This window comes from Pithys albifrons, chromosome 16 (assembly GCF_047495875.1).
Source record: "Pithys albifrons albifrons isolate INPA30051 chromosome 16, PitAlb_v1, whole genome shotgun sequence".
NCBI classification, from domain to species: domain Eukaryota; kingdom Metazoa; phylum Chordata; class Aves; order Passeriformes; family Thamnophilidae; genus Pithys; species Pithys albifrons.
Window position 1 is genome coordinate 7,922,603 of NC_092473.1, and position 24,092 is coordinate 7,946,694.

At 41.4% G+C, this 24,092-nt stretch overlaps 1 protein-coding gene across 2 annotated transcripts in view; it reads left to right on the forward strand.

Annotated features, from left to right (window-relative positions):
• Positions 1-24,092, forward strand: part of BMERB1 (bMERB domain containing 1) — a 59,678-nt gene that overhangs the window by 21,779 nt on the left and 13,807 nt on the right. For both annotated transcript variants that reach the window (XM_071571547.1, XM_071571545.1), the window contains exon 2: positions 14,678-14,801. In XM_071571547.1, the coding sequence (XP_071427648.1) occupies positions 14,678-14,801 (124 nt within the window). The remainder of the gene's footprint in view (positions 1-14,677; positions 14,802-24,092) is intronic.

Below are 24,092 nucleotides of genomic sequence, written 5' to 3' on the forward strand. Positions count from 1 at the left end.
TGTACATATAATTTATATACGTTTGCATTACTTATCCACATTTACATGTACTGCCTCCTGATCCTTCTCCTTAAAACCAAAATGTACCTCTTAATCATCTCCACCAGGTCATTGCTGCATCTCCTGTAACTCATAAAGGATCTATCTTTTAATTCACAAAGAGCCAGAGAATGATTTACAGAGTGAGACTAATCCAGTCTATACTATCTACACGTTGGCTCATTTTTCTAATGCCTCCTCCCACAGCTGATTGCTCCAGGCAGCTGCTGAGGCAGGGAATGAAGGAAAAGGGAGAACTGGAAATATTCTAGTGCCTCAGAGTGCATTCCTACTGAAATATTGGTCAATGGGAAGAACTCTGACTCTCTAAGCAGCTTCTTCCAGGTGATACTTCATGTGGGTTTCTCAAGTTCACAGAACAGAAATAGAAAGAGTTAATGGGTTACCCTTGCCCCTGTAGTGTCTCTGTCATATTCCATGAGTTTTGCTTTTTCTTCAGTTCTTTGTTGAGCTATGTTTGTCCAAGGTTTCTCAATGAAATGCAGCTTATTTACTCCCTAACTTGTCCTATGGCTCTGAACATAATTGTCTCTTTATAATACTTTGCATTGTACATACTCCAACCTGTCCTACAAAACAGAGTAAATGAGGAAAACAGCAACCAAACCCACCCCAATCTAATTAAAGCCAGAGGGGCTGAGGGTGGTGGGGAAGGGCTGAAGGGCTGGGCCAGTTCAGACTCAAGCACTGGTGACTGAGAGGGGACCTCATCAATGTCAGTGTCTGCAGGGAGGGGTCAGAGGGGGGCCCAACAATGGGACAACAGGAACGGGCAGAAACTGATGCTCAGGAAGTTCCACCTAAACATGAGGAAGATCTTCACTGTGCAGTGACTGAGCACTGGAACAGATTGCCCAGAGAGGGTGTGGAGTCTCTCTTACTGCAGGCATTCCATCTGGACACAATCCTGTGCCATGTGCTCTGGGATGACCCTGCTGGAGCAGGGAGGTGGGACCAGGTGACCTGCTGTGGTATCTTTCAGTGTTCCTCATTCTGTGATTTTGTGTAGTTCTGAACAGTGGCTGCCTTGCAAAAACACATGGGTTATTTTGGAACAAGATCTTACTGTTGCACCTACACTCACATATCTCAACAAAGACATTTCTCTCAGCTGAAATACTTGTAAATCTGAGCATTAATGACTTCCAAAAACTCTGTGCCCAACCGTGGGTGCCAAGCAGGAAATGAACACTTAATATGTAATGCAATGTTTATAGTCAAACCAGCGCCAACTAATTGCTGGAAAAGTTATAGATGAAGCTAAAGTGTCGTATTTGGGAGTGTTGTTCATGAATTTTCTCATTGCCTTTAAACATATTTTACAGAAAAACTGCATTAGATCTGGAAAGTAGGACACTTTGAACTACACAAATCATCCTTGCTGTTGGTTGCCTGTGGGATTATGGACTCAGTCTGTGAAGTTTTTTTGACTGCGTTTGATAACTGTTCTCTTAGTTGCATGGCATGTTTACATCAGAGAAACCACTTGTGAGAATATGTGTATGTCTGCCTGTTATAAAACAGGAATAAAAACTTACATTCAGGATTGGGCATGCTCTGCATTTATCATGTGTGAAGCTTCCAGAGTTTTCTTGTGGTTATTGAGCACAAGAAAGGTTGGAACTCAGCATTCCCTAATCCTGATTCCTGATTCCCAGAGGGCTTTTCCTCTGTAGCTCAATATGTTCCATTTTCATAGAAGTCTTAGCTAGTAAAATAGACCCAGAGACTCAATAAATAATGCTAATTCTTTTTCATGAGCCATGGTCTGCTGTCTGACTACATAAAAGGCATAATATAGATGCATTCAAAACTCAGAGATGAAAAATGTATGCTTGGAGGGCAAACTATGAGAAATCAGGAGGAGCACCCTTGCATAATTATGTAATTTGCCCTTCAGAATCAACAATGAAATGTGAATTATCAACAATTCGTCAGCTCATAAATGGCAAAATATTTGAGAAAACAATTTGTCACTGAGTGGGGTTGAATGACATTCAGTGAGACAAGCTGCTCACTGCAAAAGCCCCCTGATTGCAAACACTACCAAAATGCAAGAGGTAATTTGTTATTGTAAGAATATCAGCAGTGTTTAAGGATGTCTTAATTGCCCTGAACCCTTCCACCACCTAAACCTGTATTGATTAGAGTTTTAAAAGGTTTTTTACAGACACATTTGAGTTTTTCATACACTGATAAAACTGGAACAAAATATCTCACTGTGAAGTGGTTTAATGGTTTCTTTTGGAGAAAACAACTCCAAAACCAGAAAAGGAGTCAACAGTTGTTCTACCACTAATGTCCTTTGAGAGGCCAAAGTAAGTTGTGGAATAATGGTGTTGAACCCCAAAGAGCACAACAGTGACCTGACCTCCCTGGGAAAGGACAGAGCAGCCTGACTGACACTTTCTTGGTTACAAATACAAAACACAGTCCTGATTTCATTGACATCAATGAAAATTTCCTCTCTGAGCGAGGCTGCCCCAGGAGCGTGGTGTCTGCCCTCACTGCTCACTGGGCCTGTCCTTTGGCCACCAGCAATGCCCAGCAGAACTGTTTGCCCTGGCAGGGGAATGGCATTTCAGCCTCCTTGTCTCTGAGCAATGAATCATTAGGTAAAACATCGGAGCCCCTGCGGTGAGTGGCTGTTCCTCAAATTATCCTGTTTGACAGAAGAGAAAGCCACGGAAATTCAGTTATGAATTTGTGCCCTTGCTTTCCTCATTCAATCTGTGCTTTCTCTCATCTTCTTCCATGGATTCCCATACAACTTCCTCTGGGCACTGTGCCTGGGAGGGGACTGAAGTTGCTGCAGTTTGGCAGACTGAGACTTCAGGCTGATGCTCGTCTGTGGCACAGGCAGAGTGTGTGGGATGTGATAGTGAAGGGCACAGCCACGGTGTTTTAAGAGCCACTAAAATCAAAATCCATTTGTCTCTGCCTTGGTGAGGTGTGAAACATTCTGCAATTGGGAAATTTCTTTCTCTCTCATGCAAAGGGAAGGTGACAGCCAGCTATCTGTTTGTGTCAGATGTAGATAAGGCTCTGCTGAACTGCCTTCATTTCTTCACTTCTGAGCCCTCGGTCAGCTCAGCCTCACAGCAGCCAAGTGCCAGCTGTGAGAAACAAAATAGGAGCATATTTTAAAAACTGAATCAAAACTAAGCATGCAAAAGCAATTTGCCTGGTGAAGACAGGGTGCTCAAGAATGACTCCACAGCCACAGACAAAAGACAAATACAAACCAGGTTTGTTTGCCAGTTGTCATTGTTTGTGTGAGCTGAAGAGATGGAGCCCTGTGCTGCTTCACCTGAGAGTTCACTTGGAAAGAACCAGCCAGTTTTGGCTCCACTGGCTCTGGCAATGTGATCTTTAAGAAAGGACAACTTTGCATGAGGCTCCCTGAAAGTACTGAGTGCCTCTTACACTGAAGAACAAGATCCCAGTATGATTCTCCACTGTGACCTTCCACTTTGCTGTCAGACTGGACACACTGTGTGCCGTTGGCTTTAGGAATAACAACAATAATCCCTCTGGAAAATTACTGGTCCTATCAAACATGAAGCACCTTTTTTTTCTTGGCTTCTGAGGAGCATCTTCTCAGTATTTAATTACTTGTTGATATGTGAAGCAGTTTCTTTACTCTCTGAAGCAATTCTCCATAGCAGTATCACTTTGTTCTTTATTGCATTGGACTCTATGTCTATAATAATTACCCAATGGTTTTAAGGTTGCCTAAAATTCTCTGTGAGCTGCTGGTAAGATGTTTAGACGGTTGTTAGAAAACTGTGTTATTAGAGAATCGTGTCACAGAGTGGGGAGAGAGAGAGAAACAAGGCTCCTGGTATGCAATCAGGTAATTCCAAAGGAGAGTGTTGTGAAGATGTGAAACACAGAATGTCAGTGACCCTTTTGCTATTATTTCATTTGAAACATATGCTGCTCTTTATCAATTGATGCTCATAGGAGAAACCATAAACCATATATTGGTTCCTAAAGAGAATGAAAGACTCTTCGAGATTGGGCATTTCATTGACTTTTTGTTGTAATTGAAAGAAAAATTAATGAAGATAGAAAAAGTCTTAAAAAACCCAAAACTATATAAGTTTTAAAAGACTGACTGTAAGTTGTGGTTGGCATTGTTACAGCATTTGAAATGTAAATATTGAAGCTCCTTGTTAGTATTGCAGGATCAGAATATGACTCTGGTGAGGAATAAAATGGAAATCCACAGGCTGTCTCCTTTGACCAGTGAGCAAATGACAGAAGTAAATGAAAAAGTAATGTGTGTTTCTTAATACTGCTTTTTAAATCTCTATGACATAAAATGAAATGATGAAACATGAACTGCTTTCCTCTCAGTGTGGCTTAAAGCCAGTCTTACTCCAGATGGGAATGTCATTGATTCCAGTGGGAGCTGCACACCAGGAAAGGTGCCCACCCCAGTAACTATCTGTCCCAGCTTCTATTTACAGCCTTCTGCTAGCACTCAGCCTCATGCAGGGTTGGGGCAGGACTGGGCACAGAAACCCTTCCTGAGCCTTCCTCACTCCTGGCAGGCTTCCTGAGCCAGACTAAAATAACTCCTTGCATGTAAAGCTCTAACCCAGTGCCACTGAATAAAACTGACAATGAGGGTTTTGGGTCACACCTTGAAAGACAATTTTCCCTCATTTTTTTGCATCCTGCTTTGGATCCATTTTTTCATAGAAACAGCTGTCAGAGCATACACAGTGTGCACACTTTCCCACCAGACTGCACACAGCTCCATGTTCTCCCTGTTCTCTGAAGGACAAACTGCTGTTTAAACTGCAGAAAAATGTATTTTCAGCTCTTAACATGATGGGAGAAGGTGAAAGAAATATGGAAACCCAACCGTAACTACACTGTCAGCATCATGGTTTACTTGAATGTAAACCAAGTTTTCATCTCACACAGATTTAATTTGAAAAATAAAATATTCTTTTAAGCACTTGGTTCATTCCTCTGCCTGCTCTGTCCTGCTCTGTCCCCACCACGGTGTGAGGGCATTAAGGGGCAGATACAAGAGTTAATCCTGGGACTAGCAACTCCTGTCTCTAGATTTAGGATAGTCAGAGAGCTACTTTGTTCTCACAAATCAGACCTTGAGGAATAGGTAACTAGTGCAGTTTGATTTCTGGATTGTATTTTCTCTCTCTGAGGCACTGGAGGTCACTAGAGTGAGCTTGTGGTGTGAGGAGCACTGAGGTACCTGGAGGCAGCCAGTGCCCAGCATGGGCCTTTTTACTCTTTTATTGATAAAGTGAACAAAGTATTCAGTAGGGATGTAATGGTGGTACTAAGGCAAAACTGGGGGAGGAGGGGGATATTAAGGCCTATTTCAAGGTTTGCCTACATTTTATGAAATCATTTCCATATACTACCATGGGGTCTGACCAAGGTGGGGGCCAGCTCTTGGACAGGCTCCAGCCACATTTTCCACTCCATTCATTCTTGACTGATACACAGGCAAGCTGTGTTAGAATGAATGGCTGAGCTTAATTCATCCACTCTCCTTGATTCCTCCTGTCTTTACTGCAGCTTTCTGCCTCATCTCCCATGTTCATTCAAAGGAAAAGATCCAGCTATGACTCAAACCAGAGAACTCCTGCTCTAGGTGTGTATGTGCAGAGCTGCAGGGATTTGAGAAAGGGACACATCACACCTAATGCATAAAACCCACTCCGAGCTTGTTTAGTCTGTGTCTGTTCAGCAGAGATTTACTGCAAGGATGCTGAAAATTCAGGCATGTACAAGAGCTCTTCCAACATCAATCTTAGCCAGGCAAAGCATTTTTCAAGCATCTTCCTAGTTTTATTTTCTTGCAGTCATTTCATAACTTTTAAGAATTTTCATTGACTTTGGTTTATGTAGGATAGCCTGGATATAAAATACCTTAATAAAAATTCTTGCAGTGAAGAAAATCATAGCACTTAATTTTATTGTTTTAAAATTATGTGGTTAGCCACAACAGGGTAAATCTAATGTAACTATTTTCATCCTGGAAGGTGTTTCACCACTGTCTTGTAAACAAGAAAAAACTGTCTCCTTCTGTGAGCCCTCCACATATATGGGTTATTTACCAAAGAAAACACTGTCCTTGTAGAATGTTTGCACTCACCCTGCACAAGGGAGAAAAGACATTTCTTAGAAGTCCAATCGTGTGTGTGTTTCTAAGGAGGCCACGCACTGCCCTTTGCAGGAGTAAAATATACAGAATCCCTTCTCAGGGAATAACCTTTTGATAATTTCCCCAGGCTTTCTTACTCTGGAATGGTAGTAAGGCAAAATATCCCAGCTAGAAACCATTTTATATCCACTAGAACAGATTCTCCTCAGTTTCTTGGTACGATGGAAAGTCCTTTTCTGCCAACAGCAGGGAGTTTTCTGTTTGCTGTCCAAAAAGTCTGGATGGTGATGACATTTCTGTGGGCAAAACCAGGGCACTCTCAGATGCTGGGTAGGATAAGATGGGTGTTTGCTTGTGAGTCAAATAAAGAAAGAGGCAGCATAGGAGGTGGCTGGTTTGAATTATGTATCTTTCTACATGGATCAATATTGCAAATGATCTGAAAAATGTGCAAACAGATGCAAATAAAAGAGCATCAGCTGTTTCCAGCAATACCTGAGTATTAGTTTATACCCCAACACAAATTAGGTCAAAGATAATCAATTCAGATGAAGGTCAGTAAAAATGAGGCTCATCACCAAGGCTTACTGGACCCAGGAGGTGATTAACTTTGCATAGTGACTTCTTGGGAAATAATTAAAAGGAACTTATATTTTCCTTTTTACAAAAAATCCCCCAAACAATAAAAACAAGAATTTGCAAGCAGAACTTAAAATTGGAAACAAAAGGTAATTGTATTACTTAATCCTGTAGAATTTACTGTATGAACAGTGGTCTGAGACAGGTTACAGTGTGTTTTGTCTATTCAGTTGATCTGAAAACATTTACTGAATGGAGTCAATATTATTTTCTTTTCTGGTTGCAAGAAGTTTTCATATAGCAACAGGGGAGATATAAACACCTAATGAAATAGGAAAATCTCATTGTAAAGCCAGAGAATTGAATAGGAAAGGCTACCTAGGGGGGAAAGAGAAAGAAAAAAGGAAGCAATGTAGCTAATTCATTTAAAAAAAACCCAACAGATTTCATGCTGGTGGCATCCCAATATTTCACTGAATGACAAGTTCTTTCTAACTCTTTTTAGGCTTATGTTTAATTCATAAATAGGGAACTTTACTTAAGAAACACAGGAGTGTGGTCTGTTGGTTTTCTGGTGACTGATTCTGGCAGAATACTGGCACCAAGTATTTGTATCACACACATGGATTTTTGCAAACTGGGAGAGTTCACAAATGAAGTGGGAGGGTCTGTGACTTATTACCTTAGTACTGAGAACTTTCTGGGCAGCACCTGAAATGGGACACATTCCAGGCTGGGTATGTAATTAGGAAAATCTTCTCCAAGTCTGTGATATGTGTTATAGCTGTGACTGTGATAAGAAGCAGCTTGTTAGTTCAAGAAGGTAACTTAAACCTAAGCTGCTTATGAATAAAGCACAACAAAATAGGGGCTTATACCTTCCCCAAAGCAGGCAGGAGGGGAGGGCTGAGCCACTGGCACAGCCATTGTTCTGTCCCTTCCAAGCTAAATTGCTGGTTTTTCTGCAAGCAGCTCTTACTTGAGTGCTGAAAAAGTACCATGAAAAATCAGCTTATTTGTCTCATATGCAGAGATTTATTTGTTTGTTAATCTCTGTGTGTAGTGGGGGACAGAAAAGAAACCAGAAGAACAGAGTATTAGAAGCTTCTGGTTTTAGACCTGCTGGGATAATGAGGGCACCCTTCCATCTGGCTAGGTCAGTAGGAGAATAACTGATATGAAATGCATGGTGGCACATCTCCTAGAAAGAGGTGGAAAAATGCCACTGTTATTTCAGTTACAGCAAGACAAATTAGGTTGCTTGGTTTCAGACTGACATGTAATGTGGTCTGGGAGAAATTGCTTTCACACCTCACCTAAAGTCACCAGCCAAATGTGTGAAAAATCCTGTTGTCAGAGCATCTGACAACAAGGAATGTGGTACTGATACCCAAACCAGAATTTATTTAAAACTGGAAATAACAGTAGGAAGTCTGGAAAATGTTCTTGCACAGTTCAACCATAGTACTTTGTTAAGTCTGTCATAATTCTCTGCAGACCTAATTATATGGGACAGCTTTTCTTTAAATCCCACTCAAACTCACTTCATCCTTCCTTACACACAACGAAATGGTTGGATGAGGTACCACAGCTATTTGGCAAATGGACTGTACTGTCCTGAACAGAGTTCATGGCTCAGTTCAGGCACTGAGGACACTGGAACCTGCAGGCTGAAGTGGTCACACCAAACATGGGGATGACCTTCCAGTGTGCTGTAACTGCTCTGAAAGACTTCTCTATGTGAGCAAATGCTGTTTGCACTCTGTCAGTGCACCTGAGGCACCACTAAGGACACTGTTACTGGATTTTTATGTCTGATGTGAGACAGGAACTGTGCTGAGATGATGCTAAGCTGGCTACTGAGCAGTCAATTCAGACCAGTTTGCATGTGAAGGCGTGAGCTGTTGTGACCTTATCACAGCCACCACAAGAACAAAATTGTTAAACCTGCCAAATTTAGAATCTGGATATTTGAAAACTGTCTCAATTCAGAGATGCAGCTGATATTAAAACAGGGAATGCAGTTTCAGCTGAGTGGAGAATCACGTGTGAACCCATGAATAATGTCTCTGGGGTTTCTTAATTCAATAGAACTTGAGTTTAAAAAGGATTTTATAAAACGACATTAATTCCAGCTCCCTTTGCTGTTTTCATAGTTCTGTTTTCCTCATTTTTATGCATTTGCCCTCTAACGGGCTGAAGAGCTGCGTGCAACCTCGTTATCAGTGACTGTGATGGAAATTGGCCTGGGCATGCAAATTACCTACACAGAGCCTTGGAAGCATCTTCAAAGCACAAGGTTGAGCCCTGTAACTGGAGCATCAAACCCCTAAGGGTTTTCAAGACCCAACCTGTAGTGTCATTTGTGTAATTTATCTTAGTGGACACTTCTGCATATCCTGAATTTATTACACATCAGGAGCACTTCCTGCAAATTTCAATCACACTAAAAATCTGTATTTTGGACAATATTGTGGCATAATCAAATCCAGCCTGGGGCTTTTGTTTCATTGTTTATGGGAAGATTCCCATAGGAAGTTATTTTTATCTTGTCTTTTCAAAGAACCCTTTAGTTCAATATTAAGTTCTGACTTCTTGGTCATTTATTGCTATGAGTGCTGAAATCCAGTTTCCTGATCTGTAAATATGGTCTGTATTAGCTTTTAAACTGCTGACAGAGGGTACTGCTGAGGAAAAGTCCTCCCTCTGCCCCTAAAATTGGCTGTTTAAGGTACTCTTAAGGGTATTGGGAGTCACAAATCAAAGACATATAAAAATAGAGAAATCAAATAGAACTCTCAGTGGTAGAAAAACCTACATGTAAATCATACTGATATTGCTATAAAACCAGTGAATCATGCCCAGATTTACAATTGTTTCTAGTTACAGATAATTACATTGTCCCCCTGTGCTGAGTCAGGTCCTTGCACACACAGTCACCCTCAGATCCAGAGGGAAGAGCAGAGATTGGCACTGTGTTGAAGTGACAGTTTCATTTGGTGGGATGGATCTTTGACGTCTACATGGAGGAAGTCTGGGGTCTCTGTATGGGCAGTGTCTGACTGCAGAGAACACTGGACCTCAAAAAGCTAAATCCTACCTTAATGAGTAAAGCCCCAGATAATGGTCAAATTAATATTTTCTGCTTCCTGAGTCCACCCTCCTACATTGCAAACAGTCAGACAATGCCTGAGCTTATTCAAGGACCTGTCTGGCTTTTTTCCCCACCAAGTGAGGCCAAACCCTTTAAAGAGCCATATGCTCTTGTCTTAGTTTAAAACACCTTTGGATCCTTTCCTCCAACAACCCACCTGAAAGACTGCTGCAGAAACTTATTGGTCTGGATTGTTACTAGTTTCCAGTCTAAGCTTATTCTTTACTTCTGCTTAATTTTACACCAGAATTATCATTTACCATAAACAATCCTTTCCCCTGTCCTTGATCCTTTCCTCCTGGCTAACTGGAATCTCCATCACCACAAGGAGATGAATACCATGGTGTTGACAGCACCAGAAGTCAGGAGAAGGCTGAAATCTGAAAGCTTAAGTGCAAGGTAAAAAGAATGGAGTTTATGATCCAAATACAGGATAGCAGTATAGATTTTAAGATACATTAAGTCTGAGTATCACATTAAGACCTATGCACCACATTAAATTTCTGCCACACCTCCACCCTGGTGCTGATTCCCAGGATCTTCATTGTCAGAGCAGGATTAACAACTACTGCCAGATGAGCTGTTTTTTCAGGATATAATTATAACCAAAATGAAGTCTTCTGTGCACAGAGCAGTTTCTTAAGACTAGAGAGATCCTTTTCCTGGGGGAAGTGTAAGATTAAAGGGTTGCATAATTACCCACTTAGGAAACTGGAACTGTCATAAACTGACAAAAAACAAAGCCAAGAATAATTGCTGCTTATAAATTTTACAAGGAAACAAACAAGACAATTTAATTGATGCTTTTTTTGAGAGAGGCAGGACCTTTATAGAACTCATCATTATGGACTTGGGCTGGTATATATTTTTAAATAGGGAGCAAGGGCAGAAAATGGTCCCTAAATTAGAAAGTTGGAACCATCATTGTACTGTAAAACTTCTAGTTAGCAAAGTACTGAAGACCATCCTTAATTAGCAATCACTTTTACCACTTAATGTCTCTTTCTGCTTGGGACTATGTAGCTGTATGAGAAACTCAAAGCAGGATCTCTTTCAGGTTCAGTTTTAAAACCAGATGTATTCAGTGCAATACAACTTGTTCTACAGGAGTGCATCATAAAAGATGGAAAGCAGCTAAGGATCTTATTTGTGCAGTGGGCAATTACAGGCACTTTCATCATATGTGACAGGAGCCATTGTGTGCAATACTTTGAGTATAATACCACAGAAACCAGAAGGACTCCCAGAGTTAGATACTAAGGAATGGTAGAAAGTATTTATTCTTCTCTCCAGTTGTATAACAAAAACTTTTTCCCTGCAGCTGTTGCTGCAACAGTGATTTTCCCAGTGATTCCAACCATTACTATGAAAGCAAGATTTCCTGTCCTCCCACAAGTGGCAAGTTCATATTTGGGACAATTAATTTTAATGCTCTCAGAGGGGTGTCGTACTTCTCTACAGACATGAAATTCTGACCTCTTAACCAAGGAGCTACTGAATGGAACTGAGACATGAAGGGACTGCTCCAGTCCTGCAGTTCATGTCAGAACAGAATTATCTTGCACAGCACGGGGCTGAGATGGCCAGCACCTCAGCTTTACTGGAAGATGCACAACAATGGCCCATGAATCAGAAAAAATGCCCCATTTTCTCCCTCTCTCTCCCCAAATGACAGTTCAGAAGCAGGAATGTTTGATGACCGTGACATTCCCAGAGGTCCTGGCATTTAAACAGCTTTCAGTGTGCATCTCTGGATCCTTCCTGCCAAGGGTTTCCCAGGAGCTGCCAGATTCCACAGCTGCCTGTTGCAAAGCCAAGCTGTAAGGGAATCAGCCAGCCCAGAGGTTTGCTCTGAGACATGAAGCATGTGAAAAAAACCAGCTTTGGGATTTCTAGGTGCCTTGCTGTCTGGCCAAAATACAGGAAGCTTTGATGGCTGGTTTGAGGCAATATATCACGGCTCCAAGATGATCTCCTTGTCCAAGGCTCACTGCAGTCATTTCCATCAATCTGTACATGAAGGACTCATGATGGGTGCAAACCCTGTGCTGAGATCCATGGCAAGGCAGGAGGGGCAGGGACAGGTTCCTCACTGGCAAGGAGACCTGAACAAGGAAAACACAGCAGGTCTAGTGACAGCCACCAAACTCAGCACAGTCCAGGTCTCCAGGCAAATCTGCAGTACAAGGCAGGCCCAAGGTCAGGTGAGAAGTCAAGTTCAGGTTCTCAGCAGGGGAACAGGAGTCAAGGGGCAGAGACTCAGCTGCAATCTGCTTCTGAGTTAAGGCAGAGCAGCCTCTGATGAGGCTTCTCACACCAGACACCTGCACTGTGTCCAAAGCAGCCACAGCAGCGGGGGGGTGGGATGTGCTCAGCACCATGATAATCAGATCCTTTCCATCCCATACCACCCTTTCCCCTTCCCCCAGCCTGCCCCTTTGGAAGTGCACAACATTCCTGCCTGCAGGAACCTGGGAACCAAATCCGTCGCAGCTGTCTGTGTTGTGTTTAGCCACCAGCTATACTTATATGGTAATTCCATCATAAAGCATGGAATAAGTGTTGTTCCACACTCATGCCAAATTTAATAATTGTTAGGATTCACAGCAACAGAATGCTGCAGGAGGCTAGATTAGGAATAAGCAATTAGATGTAGGGGGTTTGTCTACACAGGTTGGTTAATGGCCACTGCATCCTGCTCCAGATGGGTTAAATCAAAGAGGAAAAAACCTCAACTCTGAATACACTTGAAGCAACAGTAAAAGGTATAGCAAAAAGACTAGTCATTTGTGCCTCCAGGTGGCAAACTACAGGAACAATATGATTCTTTTCACATCAATATTTTTTTATCTGGAATATTCTGTACTATAACAAATTTGTTTTACTGCATTATGTGACTATTTCAATTTCCACCAAGCGTGCTGTATTTATCTGCCTCATCTGCTTCTCTCTTCATCTGTCTCTGGCCTGTGCCTCCTGCTTACTTATGATTTGTCTTATCAACTACTAGAGGTCTTGAAAATCTTGATTTTGATACATGAAGCAGATTAAGAGTTTACTTGCTGTGCTGTGCTCTATTAGCATTTCATATACTTCAGTGAAAAAGGGTTATTTTGAGAATTTCACTGAATTTTTGAGAAAGACCCAAAAGTGCTGACCCAGATTTGGAACAAAACTTATCCATTAACAATTTTTTAACAAGGATTTTCTCATTATTGGACAAATTAAGGGAGTGGAAATAGGCCTCAAATTGCTCAGTTTAAATCCAGTGCAGAACAAAGACTGGGAATAATTTTCCACTAAAGCACCATAACTGAGTGGGCTGAACAGCCAGGCTGGTGGCCAGATTAGAGGAGCATCAGCCCATCTGTGCTGCAGGCCTTTGAAGACTCTCAGCAGTCATGGGCTGAACAAACACAGAGGCTCATTTAAGATGGTTCATCCATGTCAGAGATGAAAAAAAAAATGGCAGAATGGCTGGGCCATTACCCTTAACCTGTGCTGGAGCTCTTGTCTTGCTGAATGACTGAGATGACTCTTCAAGGTTGAATGACTGATAGTTTCCAACAAGCAAGCAAGCAAAGAATGATGGGCCGAGAACTTGAGTAGAACTAAAACCTTCCCTTCTCAGACCCTTGGCATTGATGAAGCTTTAGTAGTCTGAAAAAACTCACCTGCTTTTCTAATGCTAAAGTACAAAGTACTTTGACACTTACACCTGGAGGTTAATTTCTCCAGGTGTTTGTCTCCACTTAGTCTTTTCTCATGCTTTTTGTTTGCCGTTTTTTGCATAATCACATTGAGTACACTTTGACCTCTCCATTTCCCCCTTTTTAAAATCAATAGAGCTGAAACAGGCCTTCTTGCAGGAATATCTCTCCATCTGGGTACCAAAACATTCAGGCAGTCTTTTTCAGTCTCTAAATTCTTGTTCAACATGAAGGTTAAGCATAGTGAACCCTTGGAACAGGGTTTTCCAGAGGCCAAATTGCCCTTTCCCAAAAACACGTTATATAAATCATTTTCTTCTGCCTTCAGGGAATACAGTTCATAGCCCTGTTTCTCTCTGGATTACAGAGGTAATACCTCAATTATAGAGAAATAATCACAGAACCACCCTGACCTTACCAGTTGCTAAGTAATTACAACAAAGTGCTTTTTGTCTCCTCAACTGATGTCAATGCCCTTGTGAGAAACCCTCAGCCCTTGCAGGATCAGGTCCTGTGCCATTGCCAGTCACAGCCTTGGCTCCTTTCCTGTGGCCTTTGGCTCCTGGTCAAGGTAAGATGGTAGAATGGCATAATGGGTTTTAAGTATTAAAGATGGGGACATTCCTCAGTTTGCATTGTCTGCACCACGACAGGCTCTTCAGAGCTGCAAGTGCCTCCTGTGGGGGAGTTTTGCAGCAGCTCCTCCAGGTGGGAGTGACACCAAGGAAGGAACAGCACCTGTAGGGATGTAACAGTGCTGGGATTCCTTAGAGGTGGGAGTGTCTGACTAACAAAATCATTGTCACCTTGGCTTAGGGGTTCTTTCACTTCAAAATGGTTACATTGAAAGTAATAAACAAAACAACAGAGAAACCAGTCAGCATAGCACTCAGCCAGGATATTTTTTACTACTTGTATTAATTACCCCATAATGAGATAGCTCTGTAATTTAATTTACGTTCCTAAAAACACATTTAAGACAGCTCGACTAGTCTAATTCATTTTCTCTGCTTTCACACACAGATCAACTTGACATCATTTCAATGGCTGAAACAACAATGATGCCTGAGGAAATTGAGCTTGAGATGGCAAAGATCCAGAGACTTCGGGAAGTCTTAGTCAGAAGAGAATCAGAACTCAGGTTTATGTAAGTATCAATACTTCTGGGAAAACACTATGCAAAATTAATCCAAATAGGAAAGAATGCTATTTAGAAGACATTTGTCTTCTTGACATTTAAAAGGGAGATAGATAAAGAGCATCCCACTTAGGTGAGCACTTGCAAGATGCTGTTGGGAAATGATTTTTGTAGTTGCAAAGGAAATTACTTTTTTTATTCAGCTGATTTGCAGAAGGAAACTTTAGCAAAGCATGTGTCTACAGAGCATAGTTTCATACCTGATTTCAGTCTTGTGTGGGAAGGATATTTGTCTGAACAAAATATCACCAGATAGGGGATTTGGACCTTCCACAGTGTAACCTAATTCAGGCTTTATTCCTCACTTCATTAGCAGTCTCAGACAATTTATGTCACAGGAGAGCACACTGTGTTCTGCACTAATAGCAGCCAAGATTTGACATTTGTTAAATGGAAAGCATTAAGTTATGAACACAAAACACATTTTGATATATCAAATTAAATATCAATACTCCAGGAGAGGTTTTCAAAACTGCCAAAAAGGTCAGGCATAGGAGCCTCACTGAAGGATCAATAATATTAACCCTGTTCTGATGATGACGTCAATAGGGTTTATATACCTAAATCATTGAATTTAGAAGATCAGAACTGACTTATTAATAAGAAGAATATTATTTTGAAGTCTCCTCTGTCTGTGAGCATCTGAGATCAGAAAGTAATGCCTTTGCTGATGGGCCAAGAACCTGAGTAGATCTAAAACCTTCCCAACTCAGACCCTTGGCATTGAAGCTTTAGTAGTCTGAAAAAACTCACTTGCTTTTCTCACACTAAAGTACAAAGTACTTTGACTCTTACACCTGGAGGTTGATTTTAATGCCCTCACTTGCACTGCTGAAGCTGAAAACTTCACCCACAAACAGCACAGACATCTGTCTCTGAGTATTATCCCAGAAGATTCTGCCCAGAATCACTGCTTAGAAACCTTTGGAAATACAGACTGGTAATAGTGGCACTGACCTTTAATAACACTGAAGTGGTATAAATAAAGTAAACAGGAAAGGTTTTGTCACACCTGCTCCTGATAGTCAAATAACTGCTTGGTTATTGGCTTGTACATAAATGTAATCCAGAAGAAGCCCTGTCATTGACACCTGCACTTCTCTTGACATTATCTATGTCAAACAAAGTGCTGAAATAAAGCATCCCAGTGAATGAGAGAGATTGTTCTGCTTGTTTTGATATCCAGTCTGTTCTTTTCATCTCCCCCATGCTCCCACTCTTTACACTGTATTGCCTGGCAGGTGTTTGAGTAAGGGATTTAACACAGAAGAGTTTGCTTGTTGAAAAGGGAACAGAACTGATGTTCATACTGTGCAACTGTTCCCTTCCTGCATTAAATCTCATCCTAACACACTGCCTAGAGCTGCCCAGGAGCACTCCCAGCCGTTCCTGGCTGAGAGAGGAAAGCTCTTCTGAGCTTCAGAGTCTCCACGAGGCTTGGCAAAGCTGGCAGGTGACAGAGGCAGCCACTGCCACAGATGGTCCCAGTCTTTTCCAAGTCATGGAAAGCTAAATGTCTTGCTGTCACCACTGAGGGCTGTGCCATGGCCACAGACCCTCCTCATTCCCTCAGCTGAAGGGCCAGGATGATATTCACACAGCTTTCTAGCCCAGCTGCTCCCTGCTCTGTGCAGAATAGCCTGACACTGCTCATTAATCCCTGAGGCAGTTAAATTCAGTTTGTTAATGCCACTGCATGAAATGGTGAGACAGCACCTGTCTCTGCACTGGGATGATGCTTGCAAACTAAGACTTCACTGATCATGACCTTTCCAGCCCCGTGTAGGCTTCCCATCTTTCTACAGCCATTTACAACAGCCAAGTTCTTCATATTAGTTCATCAAGCAGCCTCTCTCACTCACAAAGGCCTCAAGAACCAGAACACATTTAGCTTTTAGAAGTCAAGAAATTTGTCTATTTGACTTTATCTAATTTTTGAAATGATTTTACAATTTATTCCTGACAGAAGAGAAGCATGTTGCTAGTGAGACCCAAATAATACACCTGTTCTTTACTGCCTTTCATGCTGGATACTTTACTCTGACAGAGGGCCTTGGCTTCATTTGTCTTCAGTGACAAACAGCTTTTAATACCAAATGTAGTTTAATGACCTCTTGCTGAGATTAACAGCACAAGTCATGGTCACCTCAGTGGTCCAAGATTTGTATCTGTTTAATGAAGCAAATTATATTCATTCTAACTCATAGACATATTGAGAAAAACTTTATATGTGACCATTTTTTTTTCCAGTTGATTTCTGAAGTAATACAATACCATTGCCCCAAAACCAGAAGTCTGTATGTAGGTCATGAATTTTAGCAATTGATTTCTTCTGACAAGACTAAATTCCCCTGGGAATGACCTGTACAAGCAGCCACAAGAAGCTGAGCTGCCTCAGACAGGTTTGAGGCAGACTGGCCTTTGAGCGCTGCTAACGAGCAGCTCTGCTCCTACCCAGCCCACAGAGCTCCTCGCCAGCTTTAATGAGAGCCACATCTCTGCAGCTCCTGCAACTGCTTTAGCTTTTCCTTCAATTATAACCAAAGCATAAAACACACACATGGTAACAGAGAAAATGTGTGGTATGTTTGTATCCTTTTTGCCCCTCATGCTGTTGGCAACAGAATTGAAATTCTCTTCAGTTAAACTGGGCTTTTTTAGTTATTGAAAAAGCATGGACATGATGAAATAATCCTCTATCACACATCCAGCTACAGCTTACATTTCTTGCTACATTTTTTAAAGTAATGGCTCATTCTTCTCCCTGTCTGTCTTTATTACTGATTTTTTTATTCACATGTGGTCAGATCCTAAAGCTGGGACAGAGCACATTGTAGCTGTGCTTAAAGAAAGCAGAGCCCTGTAGTTGTACTCTGTGTCACCAGCCCTAAGAGTGGCCATGGCTCCCTCCTGCCAGAGCACCCCAGCCTGGCACTCTGCTCACACACACCAGCAACACAACTCCACAGCACAGACACTGTGTCTGAAAATACTCACACTCAACACTAAGAAAACAAAACACTGCTGGTGATGGAAATCCAAGCAAGCTCTTGCCCTGTCAGAGGGAACTCTATTCAGAACACTATTTGTTGTATACCACAGTGAAACAGTTCATCCTGTAGTGTGGCCTTTAAAAGAGGCCTGATAATCCTTGATTGCCTTTTTATCAATACAAAGAAAGAAAGAAAAATCAGCTGAAGCAATTGATTTACAGGTTGTGAGGTTCCCAGACCATGGTGCAAATCTCAAGTCAGACATTAACATTTGTAAATGTGTCCTTTGCTTTGCTCCTTGCTGTTATTTCCTCCTTTAAAAAGAAAAGGAGATCATCTGAAGGCAGCTGTTCTCTTCATATCCAGGAAGTCCATACTATTGCCAGCTGAATACCTGCTTGCTATGAAGAATTACCTGACGTTTATTTGGAAACAATTTTCAGACTATAAAATCAAGCCTTCCTCAATTAGGTAATGCCACAATTTACGTTGCACAATCACATTTTAGCTCAGGCAACCACAGTCACTGCAGAGCAGATGCACCGTGATTTGGTCTGTAATTACATTATTCAACCCTATTTTTGTCCTGAGCACGTGTCTCACTCAGTGCCCAGGAGGAACCTCCTCAGGATATGTCCACGTTATGTAGAATTGTGGCTGTTTGTAGCATCTCTCCTTCAATGCGTCTGATACTATGAAATTTCATAAAACTATGCCAGGAGCTGTTATGACCATCTCCAGCCAGCCCAGGAAATGAAAATACAGCTCGAAGCCATCATAAGCCATCTCCAGTTCTTCTGGGTTTATTTTTAGATGAGCTGAGAACTCGGCATGTATTGATATGAAGGAGACAATATGCACAGAAAAGCACCAGCTTGCAGTTCCCCAGCATTCCCCCTCATTCGCTTCTCTCAGCTCATTTCTTAAAATGTTCACTATAAAAAGAGTTCTGGGTCAAACTGTAAATGTTCAATCTGTCTGTGCTGTTAAGGAAAGCAAACATACCACTTCAGAACATGCCCACTGTCTCTGCCTCCCTAATTCTCCTGTCCCACTTCCTTTTCTTTTCCTTTCCTGGTGAGATAACAGACCAAAAAGCTGAGGGAGCTGCTCAAGCAGCATCCTCTTTGTTGCACATTTAATGTGTTACTGCTATGGATGTGTGTGGCTTCAGAAGCAGTTTAGGATTCACATCACTGGGGGCATGGAAATCTACTGTGCTGAAAGATATGATTTAAAAATGGATAATGCATGTGTTAGCTCAGTTTCCCTGACAGAGACAGGAAGCCAAACCTCAGACCTCTCAATGATACAGTTCAGATCAAAGCTGAACTCTACAATCATTTGTAGTGCAAAATTCATGCATTTTAAAATGCATTATCATGCTTGGATCCAATATATATTAATAGTATAGGTGAGATGACCCACAGGTACTGCCTGTGCCTGGGAGTTCTTATAAAACAGCATCCACTGCCACCATGGAACACTCTGGGAAACCTGCCAGTGCCTGGCACTGCTGGCTTTTCAGATGGGAAGCAAATCTTGAAGCCAGCTATATTGGATGACCTTGAACTAGAACTGTGGAAGTCTCTTCCACCTGTGATAGCTGCCTTGGGATGGTTGTTCTGCCATGTAGGTGATACTGAATGGCAGTTTTGTAATGCATGGGGAACAGAAGATATTAAACAGGAAGCACCACTAGGTTGCTTAAGGCAATTACTGAAAACATTTTACTCATTAAACTTTTTTTTTAATCTGTAAAAATATTACAAATAGACTATTTGCTTAATGTCTGTGTGGTTATTACATTACTAAACTAATACCATGAATAAGCCAAATTCACTTCCACACTGACTTAGCAGGATTAAAATTTTCCTTGTACACTCTCACTACACACTATTGGATGACTCCCTCTTCTCCACAGTGCTCATAATACCTACACCATCCATATTCTCCATAGATCTGCTTAGGTTTTTAGAGCATTTTACACCATTGTTTGCTGACTTGAAATCCCAGACCTTTTATGTAGTTTGCTGTAACTTTGCCCTGGCAATAAATTCATAGTAGCAGTTCCACAGCTTCATTAGCTGTCCAGAGTATATAAATAATTCTTAATTTGTTTGGTTTTTTTTCTTGTTTCAAATCAGGCTTACTTTCTTTTTACTTGCCTTTTTAACGTTTAGCCTTCTCCCAGTTTTCAAAACCCCTACAAATCTCCATTTTCCTGCTGTGACATTGCTGTATCCATTGACAGCAGTAGTAGATGTGGGATAGTCAGTATTGGTCACTCTGTAGGGTATTGGGTAAAATGGAAGAATCTCAAACTTAGGGCAAATTCATGGAGAAAAACGTATATTCCATTTTGCTTCTTCAGAGCAGTAACACATTCCCTGAGGTCAGACAGGAGTCTCACCCTTCTGTCTCCTGCAGTACCCACAGCACACTGGTATTTTAGATACAAAATGGTTTGTCTGCTGCTTGCCTGGCTTTATGCAACCACTGCAAAGGGAAGAAACACCAAACTGCACAAGAACTGCAGAAGCAAGAGGTTAATTCCTTTGGTGATAACCTTAAATAAACCAACTTAGAAACCCTAATTTTTAATTTAAAAAGAGTGCAACAAGTTTAGTAGCCACAGAGTGGGAACTTGAAATAGTGTCTCATTGTGGAAGATAATAGAGTACTGCAAAGCCTGTGTTCATTCTTCATGGAGGAAAAGCAGCAATGATTGCTTTCTATGAACTGAGTTTAATTTCAAATTTTAATTATTTTTTTCAACCAAATACTTTAACTCTGTTTCTAGTGTCTCACTAATGTAACATCAACTATGATTTCTCACTGGCTCAATGCCACGTGTGGCAACAGTGCCACACACTGAGCATCACCATGGGCAAGGGTGAGAGGGAGGAGAGTGTAAGGAACAGAACAGGCTCAGAGGTGTCAATAGCAGAGGGAACTCACTGGTTATGCACTGTTAAGCAGCTGTTCTGACTTTTGCTACCTTTGGTACTTTTCATTCTTTCTCTACATTTTTTTCTTTGAACTGTTATCAATTTTCTCTTGTCTAAGGTTAAGCATGGAATTCTCTTAGGACTGTTTACTTATATGTACAGCAGCTGGTACTTTCCTCTGAGTTGGGCACCTTGCTGTTACTGTATGCAAATAAATAACACCAACAAAATCAGAGTTTTGTTCATGAATAGAGTTGTTGTTGTTGTCAGTGTTTTCTGATAAGAACTGTCTTTTCATGGAAAGTAGTAATAAATCTTTTCTCCTTCACATTTCTAGAATCTTAACAATACAGCATCACTTACTGTGATTTCCTTCATTTTTTTTGCCTGATTGTATCTTGCTCTGGGAACAAAGGATGCACTTCAGGATGCTGTAGAGAAGGAGGCAGTTTATTCAATAAATATATGGGTCAGGTTGTCATCTTCATAAGATAAGGCACCACCAGGGAAAAAGCCAGCCCAGTGTGTGAGGGACACCCTGGCTGTGCCAGTGATTCAGCCTGATGTGGCACACGCTCTTCTGCAAGGCAGGATTACATTGTGGCTGTGCCAGTGTGTCCTCATTGACCTTTCTCAAATACCTGGAGTCCTCAAGGAAATAATCAGGAAACTGTAAGGTGAGAAAAGGCACAATGTGGTTCTGTAGTGAAAGTTGTCAGATAGTCAAAGCCCGAGGGATAGTATTTCTTGGGAACTGCCGTGGATCTGGGAGCCTCCAGGGTGTCAGTGTGGCCACTGCAGAACTGGGAACTCCTGCAAGGGCCAGCTCTGGTGAGGGTCTTCCAGCTCTTCACATGGAAGCCTGGAAGCCTCAAGAACATGAGTTCTTGGACAGAATTGTAAAGCTCTGGACTGTACACTTTAAGCTATAAATACAGAGATCAGCTTTCAAAGAGGAAGGAAAAATGCCTCTGTTCAGTTTGGTCTCTCTGCAGACCCATCTCCTTTGCCCTGTTTGACAGCAAACAATCAGCCCCAGAGGAAAACATGACATTACACTTTCAGCTGTGTGGCAGTAAAAATGGTGCATTAAAATGCTCAGAAAGCAAAGGCATTTTTTTTAGTGGTGCATAATGATAAACATATTAGCAAAGTATTTAATTAATCGTAGGCTTACTACTTGCTAGTAGAGAAGTTTATGTCTTAAGAAAAAATGTAAAAGGAAGAATTCCCATCATTATCTCTGTTGGATGGCTAGGAAAATATTTCTTTAATAGAGAATTTTTCTAAATAGCATTTTGTACACTGAATATATGTTATGGTGGGGCCAGTTCTGCGCACGCTGAGCCTCACCTAAAATCCACTGCGCAGGCTGGAAGGGCACACCCATGTGGGGAGAGCCCTGCCCAAATCTTCGTTAGTGAAGTTTGGCCATACACATATGTTGTGGTTGTCACAAAATGCTGTTAATAGAAGAGGGAGCAGCTTTAACCTTGTAGCCATTTTCAGTCCAGTAATTTAGCATTGCATTTCCAAATGTGGCCTTTAATCCCAAACTGTTTTTCACATCCCAGTTCTCAGCTACCTGTGGGCTGGTTTCATGAGTGGGTGGTACAAGCAGTTGTGTCCCCTGAGACCATCATGTTAACACCTCATGTCCGTACAGTACTCACAGTCACTGGGGCCCATCCTTTGGCACAGCTGCAGACGAGGATGTTCTGTAATGATGGGTGACTCTTGCCCCCTGGTATTTTACTGGTCTTTCCCACTTGCCTTCTGCTATAAAGAGAAGAGTATACTGATTTGAAAAGTCAGGAAATGGACCTTCAGTGTTTTATTTTATACCAGATATCTCTATATTCTTTTCAGATTTGATAACAAATAATTGCTCCACTGGTTTTAAAAATAAGAAAAGATCAAACACAGAGGTAAGTTAAGAAGGAAAATTATAATTGATTCACAGCTAAATCTAGAGTTGCCTCCTTCTGCTAATAACAAAAAAATGAATATCAGACTAGTTCAAATGAACCAGGTACGTAAGTTGGTCCTGTGCTTTTACATGCAGTCTTCTGTGCACTGCTGCAAAGGAGTTAGATATTTGGGAATTTAAACCTGACTTCTCTGTTGCATGTTTTTAGACAAATTAACTTAGTTTTTGACATGTGAAGAAATATTCCCCTCCACAGTGGGGCATTTTCAGGAAAGCTCCTCTTGTTACTGTTGATATTTACAGTCAAACTTCCTAACTGCCCAAGCTCAAGAGAATTTAGCAATGTCAGTAAAAATGAAAACCAGACAGCTTCTTTAGCCACTGTTCTGAATTCCTGGGAAATATGCCTTAAATATGACCCTTCAGGGACTGAGATTTTCAAGTCTTCATCTTCAGTTCTCTGAAACAGCAGCTGAATTACAACATTTCTTTGCAAGTTGCAGTCCAGTGTTTGTATCCACTGTTCCTCCAGCAAAGAGCACTTTTAACAAGAGAAGTTAGACACACTTATTGTGATAGTTCAAGTTAAACATAGGACTTCTGATTTGTTACCTGACCTGCCAAGGCTGGTCAGCAATCTGTTATCTTAATTGCCAGCTTTGTGTCTTCCAGCCTGAGCAGCATCAGGTGCTGAGCTAAATAACAAGGTGATAAACACACTCCATAATGACTCAAAATACGTGTTCTGTATTCATTAAATTCTGTCTGTGATTTCACAGATTTATAATTAGAAGCTTTAAGTAACTAAGCTGAGTTGACAGGGACAAAATGCATCAAATGTAGTAGAGGGGCATCAGATGGGAATCAATCTCTTTTCCCACATAAAAAGGAATAGGACAAGAGGAAATGGTCCCAAGACTACCAAAGAGGTTTAGATTGGCTGTTAGGAAAGATTTCTTGGCTGAAAGGGTGATCAGGCATTGGAACAGGCTGCCCATGGCAGTGGTGGACTCACCATCCCTGGAAATGTTCAAAACACATGTAGATGTGGCATGTGGGGCTGTGGTGTAGTGGTGAACATGGCAGTGCTGAGTAAAACAATTGGACTCTACAATTTTAGAGGTATTTTACAACCTCAACAATTATATGATTCTATAAACTTACTGTGTTCTTGTATTCCAAGAATACTTTCACCTTCGCAGATTCCCCACAGCTTTGGGAGAGCCTTAAACACCTGCAGTCCCCAAAGCAGCCGCCACTGAAGTCCCTCAAATCTGCATCCTGACAACACATCACCATCTCTGGCTGTAGCAAGCAATTTCTACACAGCTTTATCCTTCAGTCACCCTCTCCATCACTACTGGTT